Genomic DNA, 16,568 nt, shown 5'->3' with positions numbered 1-16,568 from the left:
CATTTTGATTGATCTTGCTGTGTAATGATTAATATCTGTCTCTACCACCAGTTCAATACACGGAGGCGGCATGCTAGGCCGCATCAAAGCTTAGCGTGACGCCGGCCTTGGCATCATAACTTTGGCAACATCGCTGAACCTAGCTGTCCATCTCAAGATAGTACCCCGCCACCGCCTCTCTGCGAACGATGACCCGATAGAAGCTAAATTTTCCCAATCCTCTCGTCCTTCTAATTTCTCTGTCAAATTTCCACAATCATGGCGTCCGCGATCTTCTTCCTCGACCTGAAGGGCAAGGTGAGCTTGTGGGGTAAACTCGGTGAAGCATCCAGACTGACGATGTATGCATATAGACCCTTCTGGCGCGAAACTACAGAGGTGACATTCCCATGTCAGCCGTGGAGAAGTTTCCTATACTTCTCAGCGAGGCGGAAGAAGAGAGCTCCGCAGTTCCACCATGCTTCTCGAGCGAAGGCATCAACGTACGAACCTACTCCCCCCGTCTCCAGGACCTCCGTCCTCCTCGATTCATATATATTATATCTGAGTTCCCAGTCTAATGGATAGATTGTTTAGTACCTCTATATCCGCCACAGCAATCTGTACCTCCTTGCCCTGACGAAGCGCAACACGAACGCCGCTGAGATCCTCCTTTTCCTACACAAGATTGTCGAGGTTTTTACAGAGTACTTCAAAGAGCTGGAGGAGGAGAGTATAAGGGACAACTTCGTCATCATTTACGAACTCCTGGACGAGATGATGGATTTCGGGTATCCGCAAACGACGGAGTCCAAGATATTGCAAGAGTATGCCGTCCACGATTCGTGCTTTCGATTGGTCGGGATTGATACTGACCGATATGCTTTCGCAGGTACATCACGCAGGAGTCACACAAGCTCGAGGTCCAGGCCAGGCCGCCCATCGCCGTTACCAATGCCGTCAGCTGGCGAAGCGAAGGTATTCGATACCGCAAGAACGAAGTGTTCCTCGATGTCGTCGAATCTCTCAACCTCCTTGTTTCCGCGAATGGCAATGTCCTGCGCTCTGAAATTTTGGGTGCGATCAAGATGAAGTGTTATTTGTCCGGTATGCCCGAATTACGGTTGGGTCTCAACGACAAGGCCATGTTTGAGACCACAGGACGCGCAACACGAGGGAAGGCTGTGGAGATGGAAGACGTCAAGTTCCACCAGTGCGTGCGACTATCGCGATTCGAAAGCGACAGGACGATCAGCTTCATTCCTCCGGACGGCGAGTTCGAGCTCATGAGCTACCGGCTAAACACACAAGTTAAGCCTCTTATCTGGGTGGAGTGCATAGTAGAAAGCCACTCTGGAAGCAGGATAGAGTACATGTTGAAGGTATAGTCATCGACATACTGCCGCCACATATAGAGACTGATGAAACAACTAGGCCAGAGCACAATTCAAGCGACGAAGCACAGCCAACAACGTCCAAATCTCGATACCCGTCCCCGAAGACGCGGATACCCCTCGATTCCGCACCAACGTCGGCACCGTCCACTACGCCCCAGAGACCTCCTCCATTGTCTGGAAGATAAAACAGTTCGGTGGCCAGAAGGAATTCCTCATGAGGGCGGAGCTGGGCCTGCCCTCGGTCCGCGGAGACGACGAGAAGGGAGGCGGCATGATGGGCGGTTTCGGCGGCAGCATGGGAGGTGTGGGCGCCGGCAAGGGAAAGCGACCCATCAACGTCAAGTTCGAGATTCCCTATTTCACGACCAGTGGTATCCAGGTTAGGTATCTGAAGATCATCGAGCCTAAGGTTAGTCGAATCCCTTCCCAACACTCTATCTCATCCTGAACGTAAAACTAACCACCCTCACTAGCTCCAATACCCATCACTGCCCTGGGTGCGCTACATCACACAATCAGGAGACATTGCGGTCCGGTTACCCGATGTACAATAGACGATCATGCAATAGAACTCCCCTTGATAACATGCGCCACCAGATTTCACGTAGGACGGAAAACCATCTACCCCCGCCCAGCCTTGTAAAACCCTTCCTTGTCCACATCCACCCAATGTCTCACGTAGTTAGAACCCTCCAGAGGCAGCAGTGATGGCATGACATGGCGAAATAATTCTTTGTACTCTTTCTTACTTCTTTAGCGGGCGATTGAATCGATTACTCGTTTGTCTTTGTGTATACCTCACAAAATTAAAATCATAAATGGAAAACAAATCAATTAGTCAATGATGCAGCCAGTGTCACTCAGCCAGTCAGTCATAATCGCATGATTCAAACATCACTTTCACGTCACATCACGTCAATTATGAACCGAAAATGTCTTGAAGAGAAGAAAAGTAGAAAATTGGATTCCGAAAAACCGTCTATGGAATGAAAAAGAAAAACTCGTTGATTTTTGATCCCGATGATGAAAAAAAGAAAAAGGAGACTCAAGACTCAGGCTCTCGGCTGTTTGTGAAAAAAAAAAGGATAAATATACTTCACAGCCGGCCGGTCAGTCTCGTCTCGCAGTCCAGTCCATTTATAGTCCAGTCCAGTCCGGAAACGCAAATATCAGGTAGGGAAAAAAAAGAGAACGCAAAACAAAAATCAGATAACTCCTTGGACTGTAGACTGTAGACTTTTGGACGCTGGATGTTGGGTATTGGATGTTGGATAATGGATGTTGGATAATGGATGTTGGATAATGGATGTTGGATAATGGTGGTCGAATGAACTCTGTGTTCATGACTGATAAAGAAAACTGATGGAACTGAATTGAAAACCGAAAGAACCGAATGATCGCACTCATAATATAAGCCCCGATGGTGGCTGGTGTTGTTGTACAGAAACTGATGTGAGAAGAAGGACAAAGACGGAAATGGGGCGAGTGGGTCATTCCGGGTTTGAAAGGCGTGGAGAGAAAGGAAAACGTCGGAAATGGGGCAACTGGGTCATTCCGGTTTTGAGAAGTGTGGAGAAGAAGGACAAAGTCAGAAATGGGACACTGGCTTCTCATCTGGGTGTGATGATAGTCGTGCTTCTCATCTGGGTGCGATGATAGTCGTGCTTCTCATCTTGATGTGATGATAGTCGTGCTTCTCATCGTCGTGCGATGATAGTCGTGCTTCTCATCTTCGTTAAATTGAAATCCGTGTTGGTAAGAATGATGGCAGTGGGTTCGAATAATCATGAGTTGTGAGTTAAGTGTTGAGTTGACTGGCCGTTAGGTTACGTTTTCGAGATTCAATGTTCATGAGCGAGACTGATGATCGTGAGGTTATGTTCTTTAAGAAGACGTTCATGATGTGGATATCGAGAGGCTGAGATCGAGAGATTGATGTGAGCAAGGTGATGCGAGCGAGACCCGATATTTGTGAGTTCTATTGTGAGCGAGATTGATGTGAGCGAGATTGATGTAAGCGAGGTTGATGTGAGCGAATTTAATGTTCGTGAGTAAGTTCAATGTTCGTGAGGTTCAGTGGCCGTTCATGTTCGATCCAGTCTTTCTCTGAGACGGATTTTCAAACTCCGAAGGACGTCCACGTTACTCTTTCTTACTCTTCTCAACGCGACCACTCTTTACCTTCTTGTCGGCGGACTTGGTCTCTTTCTGTGGAGCCTTCTTGCCTGCCTTCTTGCTTCTGGCCTTGAGAACACTGACTTTCTTGCTGCCTCCACCAGCAGAAGTAGATGTTCTTGGACCTCTCTTGACACCTTTGTCGCAGCGAACTTTCCTTTTCTGTTGCGCTTCTATGGCGCTCAAAATCTCATCAACAAGTCCGTTCTCAACGATGTGGTGTATAATGTCAAGGCCGACGTCACAGAATTCCTGGACGCCACGAACAGCTAAGTAGTTCTCTCGCTCCATGAGAAGGCCGACACGCCATTTGTCGAGGCTGGTAAGGAAGATCTCGTCGACATCGAGGGTGGTATTTGCGCTGCCGGAGCCGCTGCTGTTGGAAAGCTCAACAATGGACTCGATGACTAGGATGGCGATGTTGTGAAAATTAAGTAGCGAGATCTTGGGATCAAGCGATGGGTTCATTCCAGTCATTCTTGCAGCCATGTCTCGCTGTGAGGGGATAAAGACATTCTCAAGAAGCTTGAATTCGAGGGCGGAGTGATCTGGTGAGAGGATGATTTCTTCGCGTGGCATGCCAGGGAGAGAAATCTTTGCTGTGTCCTCTTTGTTTTTAGAAGTGGCGGTCTGAAGTATGGCTTCGTACTGAAGTAGGAGTTAGCTTTTGAAAACTGTAGGGGAGTGAGTGAGAGAGAACTTACATCAGGAAGCTTCCAACTCATTTGGGCTTCAATCTCTCCCTCATGTTCGCTGTCATCCTTACTTTCATGTTCGTTGCCATCTTTGCTTTCATGTTCGCTGCCAGTCTTCATCTCATAGTCGCTGCCAGTCTTCATCTCATAGTCGCTGCCAGTCTTGCTTTCATGCTCGCTGCCAGTTGTGCTCTCATGTTCGTTGCCATCTTTGTTACCGCCTTCACTGTCATCCATGTTGTGATCCTCAATATCATCAGCGCCGTCAGCTTTCTCTGAAGTTGGTGTAGGGGTAGTGGTTCTGTCTCTCTCTGAAGTGATAATGGGCGTGGTGATCTCGTCTCTCTCTGAAGTGATTATAGGCATGGTGATCTCATCTCTCTCTGAAGTAAACATGGGCGTCGGCATCTCATCTCTCTCTGAAGTGGGTGTGGGAGTGTGAGTGTGAGTTTTCGAATCAGTCTCTTCGCTGACAACCTTGCTTTCATCTTTGCTTTGAACTTCGCTATAATCCTTACTATGACCCTCACTGAGGTCCTCGTTACCGTCTTTCTCTGAAGTCGGCGCGGGTATGGAGGGTATTGGATTAGCGTCTTTACTGGCTTCGACCAGTTCTAAGCTGCTCGCGGCCCTTGAGGTAAGATGTCCAGAGATCATGATCACGCTTCTTCGCCTTCCTGCCAGAGCTGGATCGAGCTTGTGGGCGATCGTGACTGAGCTTGATCCTCTTGGAAGAGGAGAAATAACTCGTATTGGGAGCTGGGGAATCGGTACTGAGCCTGGTCCTCTTGGAAGAGTAGGATGAAGCTGTATTGGGAAGTGGTGGGAAGACTGGTGGTGATATAGGTGTCGTTGGTGGCGCGAAGAAAGCTGATGCCGCGAGTTCGGCCTCGGGAGAGAGTGGTTTGCGGGTCCAAAGATCTTGATTGAGCTTGGTCCTCTTGCCACCTCTGGTCGAAATTACCTTTGGAGGTCGAACCGCCGGGCAGGGTGTAGGTGCTGCACCGAGAATGGGGATGAAAATGTCTGCCGCGAAGAAAGCGGATGCCGCGAGTTCATTCGCGGGAGAGAGCGGCTTGCGGGTCCAAAGATCGCGGACGAGCTTCTTCTTGCCAGCTCCAGACGCAGACACCTTTCGAGGTGGCGGGCAGGGTGTAGGTGGTGTTGATGGCGAGGATGAGGTGGATGAGGAAAGTGAAGGTGTGGAAGCACCTTCAGGTGAAGCTGAGCTTCCCAGTGGCCGGTTGAGCCTCTGCTTCTTGACGAAAGGGCGGTCAGAGCGACGCCCTTGAAACTTCTGGTTGTTGGCCACTGGGAGGCCAGCTCCAACCTTCTCCGCCTTGCGCTTCACACCCGTTGGAGGGAAGGTCAGGGAAGCATTCAGCCAAGCCGAAATGTCGTAGATGGTGGTCACATCAACAACACCCCAACCTTGATCGACCAGCATCTTGCTTCCCAACGAGGGAGTTTCTGAAGCGACTGATTCAGTCTCAGACGCAGCGTACTCGCTCTCCTCGTCGAAGGTGGCGGCACGACTCGCCATTTCAACCTTCGAACCTCCCACTCCGCCGGCAACGACCGCCACGCTCTTGGGCTGCTGAAGATTAGTATATATGACTACGTTGTTGGTGGTGGTTATGACACTTGCCTCAACTTTAGCGTGAGCTTGCTCACCCATACCGACATTGAAGCGGTGGCCGCTGGGCTGGTAAAGTTTAGTATATATTGATGACTGTTGTTGTTAGATATGAGACTCACTTGGACGACCACCGCTTGCTTTCGCTGATCCTCCGGGATCAGCGGGATCTCATACCCCTCCATCCCCACGTCGCCCCAGATGCGGCCCTGATATTGAAGTTTAGTATAAGTTGCATTCCATTTGAGAATCGTAGCACTTACTGGGGCGACGGGGTCATCGTTCGTGAGCTCTTGCTCACTCTCCGCTCCCTCCCCCTCCCGGGCTTCATCATCCGGGAGATCAGGCTCCCCAGAAACGCCTGGCTCAGGCGACGGCGACGGTGCTGATTCTCTGCAACGTGCCAGAGAGGCACCGGCCATGGGGGCTTTGCCCCGAGCCTTCTGAGTCTGGACAGCGAGACCTCGCCGTCCGAAGCTCCGGTCGTCCTCGTCCTCGTCCTCGTCGCTGTCGTCCTCGTCGCTGCTGTCGTCCTTGACGACGTCGTCGGCCTCCTTCTCCTCCTCCTCGTCCGCTCCTGAATCAGAGCGCCTCTCGCCGCTGGGCTTCATGCCCTCTGTGGTGCTTCAAGACACGTCTGCTTCACTCACCCCGTCAGCAACGGCGGAGGCAAGATCGGCAGTGACGGCCGAGGCGGCACCAACAGGAAACAATCCACGCCAGTCGGTGAGGAGGGTCTCGTCATCAAGATTGGACATGATGATGATGGTGGTGGTGATGATGATGGTGGTGGTGATGATGATGTGGTGGTGGTGATGATGATGATGTGGTGGTGGTGATGATGATGTGGTGGTGATGATGATGTGGTGGTGGTGATGATGATGTGGTGGTGGTGATGATGATGTGGTGGTGGTGGAGTTGGAGTTGGAGTTGGAGTTGGAGTTGGTGGTGGAGTGGAGTGGTGGTGGAGGATTGTGAGAGTGGAGGGTTGAGGAGGAAGTTGAGGAGGAAGTTGAGGAGGAAGTTGAGGAGGAAGTTGAGGAGGAAGTTGAGGAGGAAGTTGAGAAGTAAAGGTGAAGGACTGAGCGGAGAGGGCAGGGAAAAAGGCGCTAGTGGGCAGACAACGTGGGCAGGCAACGAGAGCAGGTGGAGGCAAGTGAAGGTGGGCGAGTTGAGATGGACGACTTCAGAATTGAGACGGAGGGAGAGAGAGGCTTGGCTGCTCAGGTGAAGGTGGACGCAGAAGAGAGAAGGTGAATAGGCTTGAGTGGCCGTAGGTGGTTGTTGGCTCGGATCCTTTTCGTTTATAGTAAAATTATATCAATGGAGATGGATATAGAGGAGTTGTGAAGGTAAAAGAGTTTTGAAGGCCTTCAGTCTACTGAACTACCGCAAAGAAGCTGGAGAGGCTCGATGATGCGGTAGTAGTCAAGATATATTGATATCGAACTACGTCGAGGGCGAGAAACATCACGAGCAGAAAGCACGCTATGTTCCTCTACGGAATGTATGCCATGATCCACTTTGATCACATTCAAATATGAGTGTATATAGAACATAGCTTCCAGAGAATTTGGCAACGGGAAGCCAGAGAAGCTTTCACATTTGAGCTTTCACCGACCTCAGTGAGGGAGCAGGTCGAAGGAGGAGTTAATTTCGGATCTGTTGGTATTGTTCTGGAGTACTGAGAGGCTGGGTGGCGGCGAGGAAAGAGCAGTGATGGTGATGGTGAGAGGCCAAATTCACACGGCCGGTGAATTGAGGTAGAGCGAGGAACGGGCAGTTAATGGGTGACACCTTGGAGTCGTGGCTAGGGAGTGCCATCGTACGTGATGATTTGAGAGAAAACCAAAAGCTTCAAAAGTGGGTAATATACAGTAAATCCTGTGAAACGCTATTAGTCTTATACAAAATGTTATGTTCGAAAAAGAAAGAGAACTGAGAGTTGCAAAGACACTTGATGATGAGTAAGCGAAAAAGGAGAGACCTTCAATACTTAGCATCATCAAATCAACCTACACTGAAGGCTGAATAGATTGATATAAGAGAACTTTTGCATGTCTTCAAGAAACCACAGCGTACCTCAACCAGAATCTATAAGCTTTTCCATATAATTTGACGGCATTCATGAGTAGGCTCAAGTTGAGGACGTACTACCATCTTGCACTGTTTCGTAGGCGGTTGAAGACAGCGAGGTATATAACGGAGAGTCCGTGGCACATGAAGCAAGAGCCATCTCCACGTAGTAGAAAGCAAGTTCTTATATGGAGATACATCTTCTCATGAATTCCCTCAAGACAAAGAGAAAGCATGCAATACAACCCAAACACCAAAACCAAGCCACTCCCTCCATAGTACCAAGCAGCAATCATACAAAGCCACATTCTTACGAACTTACCAAACTCCATCAAACTACCACTGAAAACTGCTCCATCATACGTCCAAACATTTCTCTCAGTCTACTCAACACTAATTCAATAGCAACAGTAACCTTTCCCCACTGTTCCATCACAGCTCCTCCTGTCAACACTGCCCTGAAAGACACCTGAATCAGAGCAAACCCAACCGTTCCACCTCTGAAATACACGTAAGTACAAAGCAGCAGTCAAGTCCTAACATCATTCAATCACACAGCCAAACACCTCTTCAATCCAACACTCTTCAACTTTACCAAGCCTAGCTAAAAATCAACCGACTCAGAGACCACAACTACCTTCAAAGACAACCATAAAACCTAGCACCGAAGACCCCAAAACCGTCCCATCAAACAAACTGTTTCCCGAAAAGCTGTGTCGGCTGGAAGGTGTGTTGAGCGGTGTCAACAATCAATCCAGTTTTGTTGAGAGGAGTGGGTCACCGAGCTGATCCGACTATCGTGCTGACTGAGTCAGGAAGCGATGGTGCAAGCAGCGCGACCAGCCTAATCGCTGAGAATGATTGATCGATCTCGAACAGGTTGGTTTTGAATGAGTAGTTGCTCGTATCGATCCAGCTGAAATGGAGAAAAGCCCGTATTGGGAAAGTGAGGATTGCTGGGGAAAACGTATGCGGGAAGTGGTTGGAAGACAAATCGATTGTGCGGGTATGTGCTGTTATGGTAAGGCGAGGCGTTTGGTGGAGTAATTCCTGATGGAGGAGTTACGTCGTCGTCCGCACACAGCCCTTCTCGCCGTCTTAACCTACCTACCCATCTACTCAAAGATCTAACTCTAAACAAGATCATCAAAGACACAGCACACTGCACTTCACTTCCCCATCAAACCGCCGGCAGCACTCAAGACAACAAGTCAAGACAAGACAAACAAACCCCTTGCCAAGACGGTTTATCGGATGAATACCTTGTTTACGTATACGTTTCAAAGTCAAGTGCGTGAAGACAAAAACACGAATTGCGGGAGACTTGACAGTAGTGATATGGCGGTGTGCTGGCGGGGTGTTTGTTGGTGATGTATTCATATTTTATATTATTTTTATAGCGATTGTAGAAGTGGTTTTAGTGATAAGAGATCGAGAAGTGACGAGTAGGTGGCTGGGGATTTTTTTTTTGATTTTTTTGAAACTGGAGGTTGTTGGAAAAAAGGTTTCTATTTGACTTCCTACGGACGAGGGTGAGGACGTGTTCACGGGCTTTCAATTCTAGTGATGCGGTTCAAGGGACTTACGTGCAAGCATGGACATGAGAGAGAAACAAGGAGGGAGTGGAAGGAAGTTCTGGGAATCGTGAAATAATGGTTAGTTTAAGATCTCTGAAAGTGTGAACACACAAAATGTATACTTTCAAGTCAAGTTAACGAGCACTAAACACATCACAACGAGACACAGCTGAGCTAGAATGAGTGAGGAAGACGAGTGTGAGATTGAAGGAGAGAATAAGTAAGTTATTTAGGAGTAAGAAAAACCATGACCAAGGAACCGAGAGGGCATGATGATATTGAAGATCACGCAGTTGCAATTTCGACTAAGAAAGTAATTATTGAGGCAGGGAAAAGAAAAACAGGAAACGCTCTCTTAGACCAGACTTTTAGTATCCCACTTCTCCGAGCCTCGGGATTCCACCCTTCCAGTCGTCGCGCTCGTAGTACCTGAAGACCAGGTCGTAGCCGTCGAGGTCGTGGACGATGCGATCGACGCGCTTGTATCCCTTGATCGTGTCCATGCCCTTGCTCTTCTTGATGCCCTGGCCTAGTTCCTGCTCGCTGCTGGGCTTGGCCTCGAAGACGGTGACGCTGAATCGGCCGGGCTTGAAGATGTCGACGACGTGCTCTACAATATCGGACGTCTCGCGCCCGGATTGGCGTGCTGGCACGTTGGTCTCAAAGGAAGCGTAGCTACAATGAGGCTCGGGCGTCACATGGACGGTGAAGTAGTGACCAGTGCTCGTGGTCGACTTAGTCTCATCGCCGGTATCAGCAGAAACCGGGGCGGGAACGACACCGTTGGCGGAGTATCCGCAGGGAGTGAAGAGGTAGGCATCGATCTTGGCGTCGGGATACTTGGAGATAGGGTAGACGTCGGACAATCCGCAGGTCTCGGAGACGACGGTACCGAGAGCATGACCCTCAGTGTTGAGCTCTTCGGGCGGGGTCATGAGAGCATCGTCGTCCGAGTTGAACCCGGAATGGTCAGAGGAAGTCTGCTCAAAGACGTCGAAATCGTCCACAGCAGGCTGGTCCTCTGGAATGGCGCCCAAAGATTGAACTGCATTCTTGCGAGCCTCACGAGCTTTCTGGAAAAATCGACCTTCCGCGACCGCACTCGCGTCCTCGAGATAGAACTGGCGGGCGTTCTGCTCATCGAGATCGGTCATGAGGATTTCCAAAGTCTCGTCCTGCTGCTCGTCCGCCATCGACTCGGGGAGAAGGCGCTGGGGGTGGTTGATGAACTTGGTCTCGGTGCCGGGAATTTCGAGCGACTCGCGATCGGGGGTTGACGGTGGGGTGAGGCGCGTGTCCGGACCGGTGATGTACAGGTACCAATGCTCTCCGTTCATCTTTCCAATCATATATGCACTTCCGCCCTCGAATCGCTGATCAAGGTAGCGCACTTCGTCGCGCCAGCTACGGTGTGGGCCGCGCTGCTGATCGGGGTTGAGGAAGTTCTTCCTGCTGTAGAAGACACGGTATGGCGTGGCGGCAGCTGGAAGACCGCGATCCGGCTTAGCTGCAACATGCGGGAAACCGGCGTCGACTGCCGCAATCTCGAGAAGACGGGGAAGACCCCACAGTAAGGTGGTTGTGCCACAGGTTTTCAGGACGACCTTGTGAGGGAAGACGAACATGCTGGACTCGGAGAGTAGGTAGGCATCGACATGCTCGGATTCGATGATGGAGAGGACCTTGCAGTTGACCAGATCAAGCATCTCCTTCCAGGTCTCCGGAGAGACTGCCTTGAGACCAAGCGGACCTGCCTGGCCGGGCAGGTCGTGTGCAGAAGCACTGAACCATACCTCTAGCAACTTCTCGGGGCCTATTTCGTATTAGCATGAGGATTTGGTTGAGCGCCACAAGAGATATCATACCTTCAAATGCATCGGAAGAATCGAGGCCAATAGTTGCCTCCTTGTTGATTGTCAAAAGCGGCGTTCCGATATGAGACGACGGAGACGCAGTGTAGGCGCTGGGGATCTCAGTATTGACCATCTCTTTCCCTTTTGATATGCAAAAAGCACTTGATGATTGGCGAAGGGTCGATTCTACGGTGTACGTTTGATGTGCAAGTTAAAGCAAGCGCCTTGGTTATGCAGTGGAGCACAGTCTGTCACCCTACGAACAATGCGGTGTCCGTGAGGTGAAAGAAGGCCCACGTTCGGGAAATTTATTGAGGGCTGGCGATTGCCAGCTGCAGCGGGTGGGGAAATGCGGAAACGTCCTCGAAGGGCGTTATGGAGGTCGGGCGGAGAGGGGGATAAACGAGGCTTTGCGCCGGGAAATGGTGCCAGTCGGTGGTCCTCGAGCGACTAGATTCCGATACCCTGGGGAAGTATCGGGTCCAGCAGACGAGGAGATCTGCTCAAAAAGTTGGTATAGTAGGTGGTGGTGACGGTGAACCGAAGGTTGTAGCGGGTGTTATCTGGGCCTAAGAGAGATTCAAGTCAGCATCTGGTTGCGATATATCTATTTCGAGTTGTCCAAGAAGACCCAGGAGAAGGCGCTCTTGTGTTTATAGTTTGCATGCAGCAATGGGCAAACGCAAGCTCAAGATCTGACAGTGAATTGATCTACCACCCGAGTTCGTGCATTTCACCGTTTGAGCCTGGTCGTGTGACGCAACTTTCTGGGCTTGATACGCAAAACCAACGAGTGTCTCGCGGAGAAGATGGTGAAGCAAAGATGAAGTGAAGAAGAGGATAAAGAAGAGAGAAGCAACTCACTTCGCAGGCTTGGATAGAAATCGTACGAGGTCCTCTTGACGCATGGAAAGACGGAAGGCGGTAGGGGGCGAAAACGTGGTCTGCAGTGGGCCTGTGACAGCCTATGCAGGAATTCAAAGATTATTCGAGGGACAGGCCGGATTGTTCATCAGAATGTCGAGAGGGCGGAGAGCTTGAATGGGTCTGGTATGGTGTGAGTGGGTGAGGTTTGTAAGTAGAGGGGAGAGCACGAGGGCGCGTTTTTGGGAGGATATTTTGGGGTTGCGGGGTGCGATTGGGCGGGCGATTGAGGCGTACCTGTAGGTGCAAGAAGGGAAAAGGGCAAGGAGCTTGCTCGAATGGAGTTGAAGCTTCGGGCAAACTTGTTGGATAGAGAAGGTTGATGATGTTTGTTGTGTTGTGGATTGTTGGTGGTGGAGGAGTGTATGAGGGTGAGGATGATGATGATAATTTTTGTTGTGTGAGGGATTTTCAAACAAGCAAGCACATGGAGAGGAACAGGCGTCACTAGAGCGTTGGCGGCAGACCAAGTTTAGCCATGACGAAACCAGCCGAGCCCAGCCCAAACTCCGCTCGTACTTACTCGTAGCTACCTAAGCTACTGCTACTGCTACCTAGGAGTAGGTAGGTGGTTAGTTAAACAACGTCCCAACCATTATTTTCTATTATTATTCCAATTAATGTTACTCCCTGGTTGCGTTGCTCCCCACTTCTACCTGCTTGAGGATACCTTACGAGTAACATCTCCCGAGTAGGAAGAACACACCAGTAGAAACAATGGATGCACCCGCCCACATCCACAATTGGGCCGTCTTCTCTTCCGATCTATTATCAATAGAAGACCATATAATACTCTATCCTCCTGTGCCCGTGCTGCAATAATATTCTTCACTATTGTAATTCCTACATGTGACTATTGTCGAAGCTTAAGACATCCAGAGCTAAGGACCTATAGACTACCTAATACGTACACTAGGCAAGCAACTAAGTAAACAAGTAGGAAGATAGGTAGATGAGTAGACAAGGTCATGCTCGATCCCTCTTGCTGCAAGTGTTCAGGTTCAAGGTTCAAGGTTCACCGTTCTGTTTGTCTTACTGTTCATTATTGCTTCTTCTATGAACAGGCAGGGCCGCCGGGCGGCATGGTGAACGGTACTCCAGCGCCATGGGGGTTACTATGAGGGAGGCAGATATATACATCTACCATGCCATAAAAGTACCACCGGTTGTCAAAGTGCAGATACCGAGTACAGAGGCCGAAGAGTGTAAGTGTATGTATTGACCCACCGCTAAATAAAGAAACGAAGAAGAAAAAGTAGCACAAAACACTATATCATGTATACCCAACTCCCCCCATGTCCCTACCCATCCACCCAACCACCCCCATGTGTTTAACTCTGTATAATTATACATACATACAGACATGCATCCACACAGGCAGGCATCCATGATATATCAACCACATTACGAAAAGTGACCACCCAGCCGTACTCCGTATAGTGTTCTTGTCCTCCTCCAATCCCCATCCAATACCAATCCCAATCCAATCCTTCCGGGGCCTTGAGCCGGTCCATCGCCCGCAATGTTGGATTCGCATGTCAGCCGCAAGACCCCAGCTTGCAGCCTGCATTGACGCACTCCACCATCCACCCGCATCTGCACCAAACTTTTTCTCTCATCTCTCCCTCCGCATCCCCGATTCACCACTGCCATTACCCAATTCCTGCATGTCCTTCCTCTCCGAGTTCGATGCCCTGCACACGCTACCGCGGGAACTAACCTCCCAGGCCTGATCGATATGCATAAAACGCATAGCAAATGCTCAATATACCTATAGCAGCTTTCCACAGTTTTTATCATCTCCCTCCCATTCCGCTCCTAGCTTTCCTGTACAGGAAGGTTGACGGTCCCGTTCGACCTGAAAGTGCCGAAGCACTCACGCATGTCAAGCACAAGCTGGTCCGGCGCTTCCCAAGCTGGCGATAGGCATGCTGCTCGTTGATGTCGCTTCACCCATGCGATGTGCCAGGACGCCGCACCCCACATCAGCGGTGTGCTTCCTGGATCCCGCCCACTGCCACCACTGCCTCTTTGGAAGGAGGATATGCCGAGTGGTACTGGGCAGTACGACGTACTGAACCGTGACGTTGGATTGCTGTCGAGTGTTGCGCGTCGAAGCCAGCGTAAAGACGCTTCAGGGCCGGGCAGCCATGTGAGCATCGTCCAATTGAGCATCTCAGTGGGCGACCAGCTGGAAGTTTTCGTAAGGAGGTCGCTGTCGTCGTGGTGGGTTCGTTCGGTTGTGCGGTCGGTAGGTGTGTGGGATCCGTTTGCTGCAGAATGCGCCTCGCCATCCTGCAGTTCCAATTCGGACGGGGAGAGGAAGGGCGATCGAGATCGCGGGGCGGGATGCGAGTCAGAGGGGGTTCTTCTATGTATGATATCCAGAAGGCATGCAAGCAGCCCGATTGGCGAGTCGCAGAGGGAGAAGGCCAATGTCTGAGGTCGTAGTGCGTACAGAGACGTCAATGTTGCGCCTCCTCCCCTGGAATTACTGCTTCCTAGCAAACTTGATGGATGATTTCCCTGATCCCAAGAGTCGGCGGTCTCTGTAGGCAGAAGCTCTGAAGGCACATAACCGAAGCTCAATGCTGCGATTCTGGCCTTCGTCCACTTGGCAACTCGATACTTTGCCCAGGCTGATGGGCTGCGTTTGAAGTTCGGCTCCGCAAATGCGGGATTACATGTGTGTACCGCAAGACAATGTCGCGGGTGATTGATAGCCACTGCGCGACATATGTTAAAGCCCCTGCCATATGTTAGTTGTTCGTGGCGTGTGTCGTCTAACGTCCTTTATATTTCTTACCATCCAGTGCCATGGCCAACATAGTGCTCGTACCCGAGTTTCCTCATAACAGCATGAAAACAGTCCGCCGTCTCGTATAGGCCAAAGTCTTCTACAGGACTTGCATCGCTGAAGCCAAACCCTGGAATGCTCGGAGCAACGACATGGAAGGCCTGCTGTGAGCCTGCACCAAGGCTTGACAAGCTTTGAGGGTCTGTCAGAGCATCGATTATCTTGTTGACTTCGATGAACGATGCTGGCCAGGTATGGCAAAAGAGTAGCGGGATAGCATTCTTGTGCTTTGATCGCTTGTGTACGAAATGTATTCGCAGCGAAGGGGCACCTTCCTCTAATAACTGTGATGCAGTTCGTGGTTGTGGTTGTGGTTGCGATTGTGACTGTGACTGAGACGACGAAGGTAATGGAATAGTAGTGCGATACTGGGGGAGTGCAGTGTTGAAGTGTGCCTCTTGAGTTCGCCAGTCGTAGGACTCCAACCTGGTGCTATAATAAGCTTGATATCGATGAATGCGGAAACTGAATATTGGAAAATGGAAAGCACTGGACGCTGTCGGCGCCGGCCTCACTTCCTAGTGATCGCCGTAACCGTTCAACTTGGCGAAGAACAAGAGATATTCCGAACGAGATGGTCGACAAAATGGAAGAGAATAAATGAAGAAAGATGATGCCAGACGATGGAAATGGAAATGGAGATGAACGTGAAGGAGAGGAAGGAGGGGTTCATGCATCTCTGGCCATATGCGAACACTGCAGTCACAACACATCGACATGGTTCCTCCCTAATTCCGCGATAGCCGGATTCAAAAGACAGCACTTGAGAAGATGTGTAGTTAAGGAAGCGATCGCATCGCAAGAACGAATGATATCCTCGACTTACCAGAAGTCTAAGAGAGGTTCAAGCACCGCTTTCGGTACCCCGTACTCCCATCTTCGCGACTCGGTGAGTTCCAGCTCTCGCGGCAGTCTTGTAAGCTCCAGTTTCTTGCTCGTTAGCTCCAGATACTTGGACGACACCTGGTTTGGAGTTCACACATTAGTAAAGCACATATATACCGAACACGTAAGGCAGGTGGTTCAACACACATGCATACTATATGGCTGAATAGCCTCCAGCTCCTCCTGTACAACCTCGAGTGTACCAGACATGGCCATTAACACGGAATATTGGGGGCAACTATCTCAAAGAAAGACAAATCATGTGTAGCAGAGTAGGTACACATTTGCGCGCGTGCAGTGGTGAGGCCAGGCGTTGTATATCATTTCAAATCCCATTTCAAATGGCCAAACGAATAGCATGACAGGTATTGAACGACATGCGAAACGGGGAAATTATGCAGATCGAATAATCGGCTTGCGTGGACTTGCATCAGGTTCTATTGAGCCCAGATTTCCCGTTCCAACATGTATCTTTCGCCATCGTTGGCTATCTGACTCTTAGTCGGGTTGCGAT

The 16,568-nt window shown here is 50.2% G+C and overlaps 6 protein-coding genes across 6 annotated transcripts; 1 reads left to right on the top strand and 5 right to left on the bottom strand.

Moving 5' to 3' along the window:
* The first annotated feature begins 153 nt into the window (after nucleotides 1-153).
* On the top strand, nucleotides 154-2,228 carry BU24DRAFT_361910 (putative AP-1 adaptor complex subunit MU). The gene is made up of 6 exons (XM_033524163.1): nucleotides 154-297; nucleotides 354-482; nucleotides 577-806; nucleotides 872-1,361; nucleotides 1,414-1,785; nucleotides 1,850-2,228. Exons 1-6 carry the CDS (start codon nucleotides 259-261, stop codon nucleotides 1,928-1,930), a joined length of 1,341 nt encoding a protein of 446 aa, XP_033389638.1. The 5' UTR covers nucleotides 154-258; the 3' UTR covers nucleotides 1,931-2,228.
* Nucleotides 2,229-2,485: 257 nt separating this feature from the next.
* BU24DRAFT_416962 (uncharacterized protein) lies at nucleotides 2,486-2,915 on the bottom strand. Its single transcript, XM_033526592.1, has one exon. It carries the CDS (start codon nucleotides 2,868-2,870, stop codon nucleotides 2,514-2,516), a length of 357 nt encoding a protein of 118 aa, XP_033389637.1. The 5' UTR covers nucleotides 2,871-2,915; the 3' UTR covers nucleotides 2,486-2,513.
* Nucleotides 2,916-3,518: 603 nt separating this feature from the next.
* On the bottom strand, nucleotides 3,519-4,612 carry BU24DRAFT_457287 (uncharacterized protein; the record flags this gene model as incomplete). Its single annotated transcript, XM_033531526.1, has 2 exons — nucleotides 3,519-4,199; nucleotides 4,256-4,612. 2 exons carry the CDS (start codon nucleotides 4,610-4,612, stop codon nucleotides 3,519-3,521), a joined length of 1,038 nt encoding a protein of 345 aa, XP_033389636.1.
* Nucleotides 4,613-4,841: 229 nt separating this feature from the next.
* On the bottom strand, nucleotides 4,842-6,640 carry BU24DRAFT_457286 (uncharacterized protein; the record flags this gene model as incomplete). The annotated part of the gene is made up of 4 exons (XM_033531525.1): nucleotides 4,842-5,951; nucleotides 6,005-6,091; nucleotides 6,146-6,498; nucleotides 6,529-6,640. The coding sequence occupies 4 exons, from the start codon at nucleotides 6,638-6,640 to the stop codon at nucleotides 4,842-4,844; spliced, it is 1,662 nt and encodes a 553-aa protein (XP_033389635.1).
* Nucleotides 6,641-9,903: 3,263 nt separating this feature from the next.
* BU24DRAFT_430038 (S-adenosylmethionine decarboxylase proenzyme) lies at nucleotides 9,904-11,521 on the bottom strand (the record flags this gene model as incomplete). Its single annotated transcript, XM_033529784.1, has 2 exons — nucleotides 9,904-11,348; nucleotides 11,401-11,521. 2 exons carry the CDS (start codon nucleotides 11,519-11,521, stop codon nucleotides 9,904-9,906), a joined length of 1,566 nt encoding a protein of 521 aa, XP_033389634.1.
* A 2,394-nt stretch (nucleotides 11,522-13,915) lies between these two features.
* BU24DRAFT_18536 (alpha/beta-hydrolase) lies at nucleotides 13,916-16,535 on the bottom strand. The gene is made up of 4 exons (XM_033521665.1): nucleotides 16,202-16,535; nucleotides 15,996-16,132; nucleotides 15,119-15,595; nucleotides 13,916-15,061 (listed from the first exon to the last, which is right to left on the bottom strand). Exons 1-4 carry the CDS (start codon nucleotides 16,268-16,270, stop codon nucleotides 14,131-14,133), a joined length of 1,614 nt encoding a protein of 537 aa, XP_033389633.1. The 5' UTR covers nucleotides 16,271-16,535; the 3' UTR covers nucleotides 13,916-14,130.
* Nucleotides 16,536-16,568: the final 33 nt, after the last annotated feature.

This window comes from Aaosphaeria arxii (genome assembly GCF_010015735.1).
Source record: "Aaosphaeria arxii CBS 175.79 unplaced genomic scaffold BU24scaffold_1, whole genome shotgun sequence".
NCBI classification, from domain to species: domain Eukaryota; kingdom Fungi; phylum Ascomycota; class Dothideomycetes; order Pleosporales; genus Aaosphaeria; species Aaosphaeria arxii.
The sequence above is the reverse complement of the archived record's forward strand: the minus strand, read 5'-3'. Positions and strand labels throughout refer to the sequence as shown.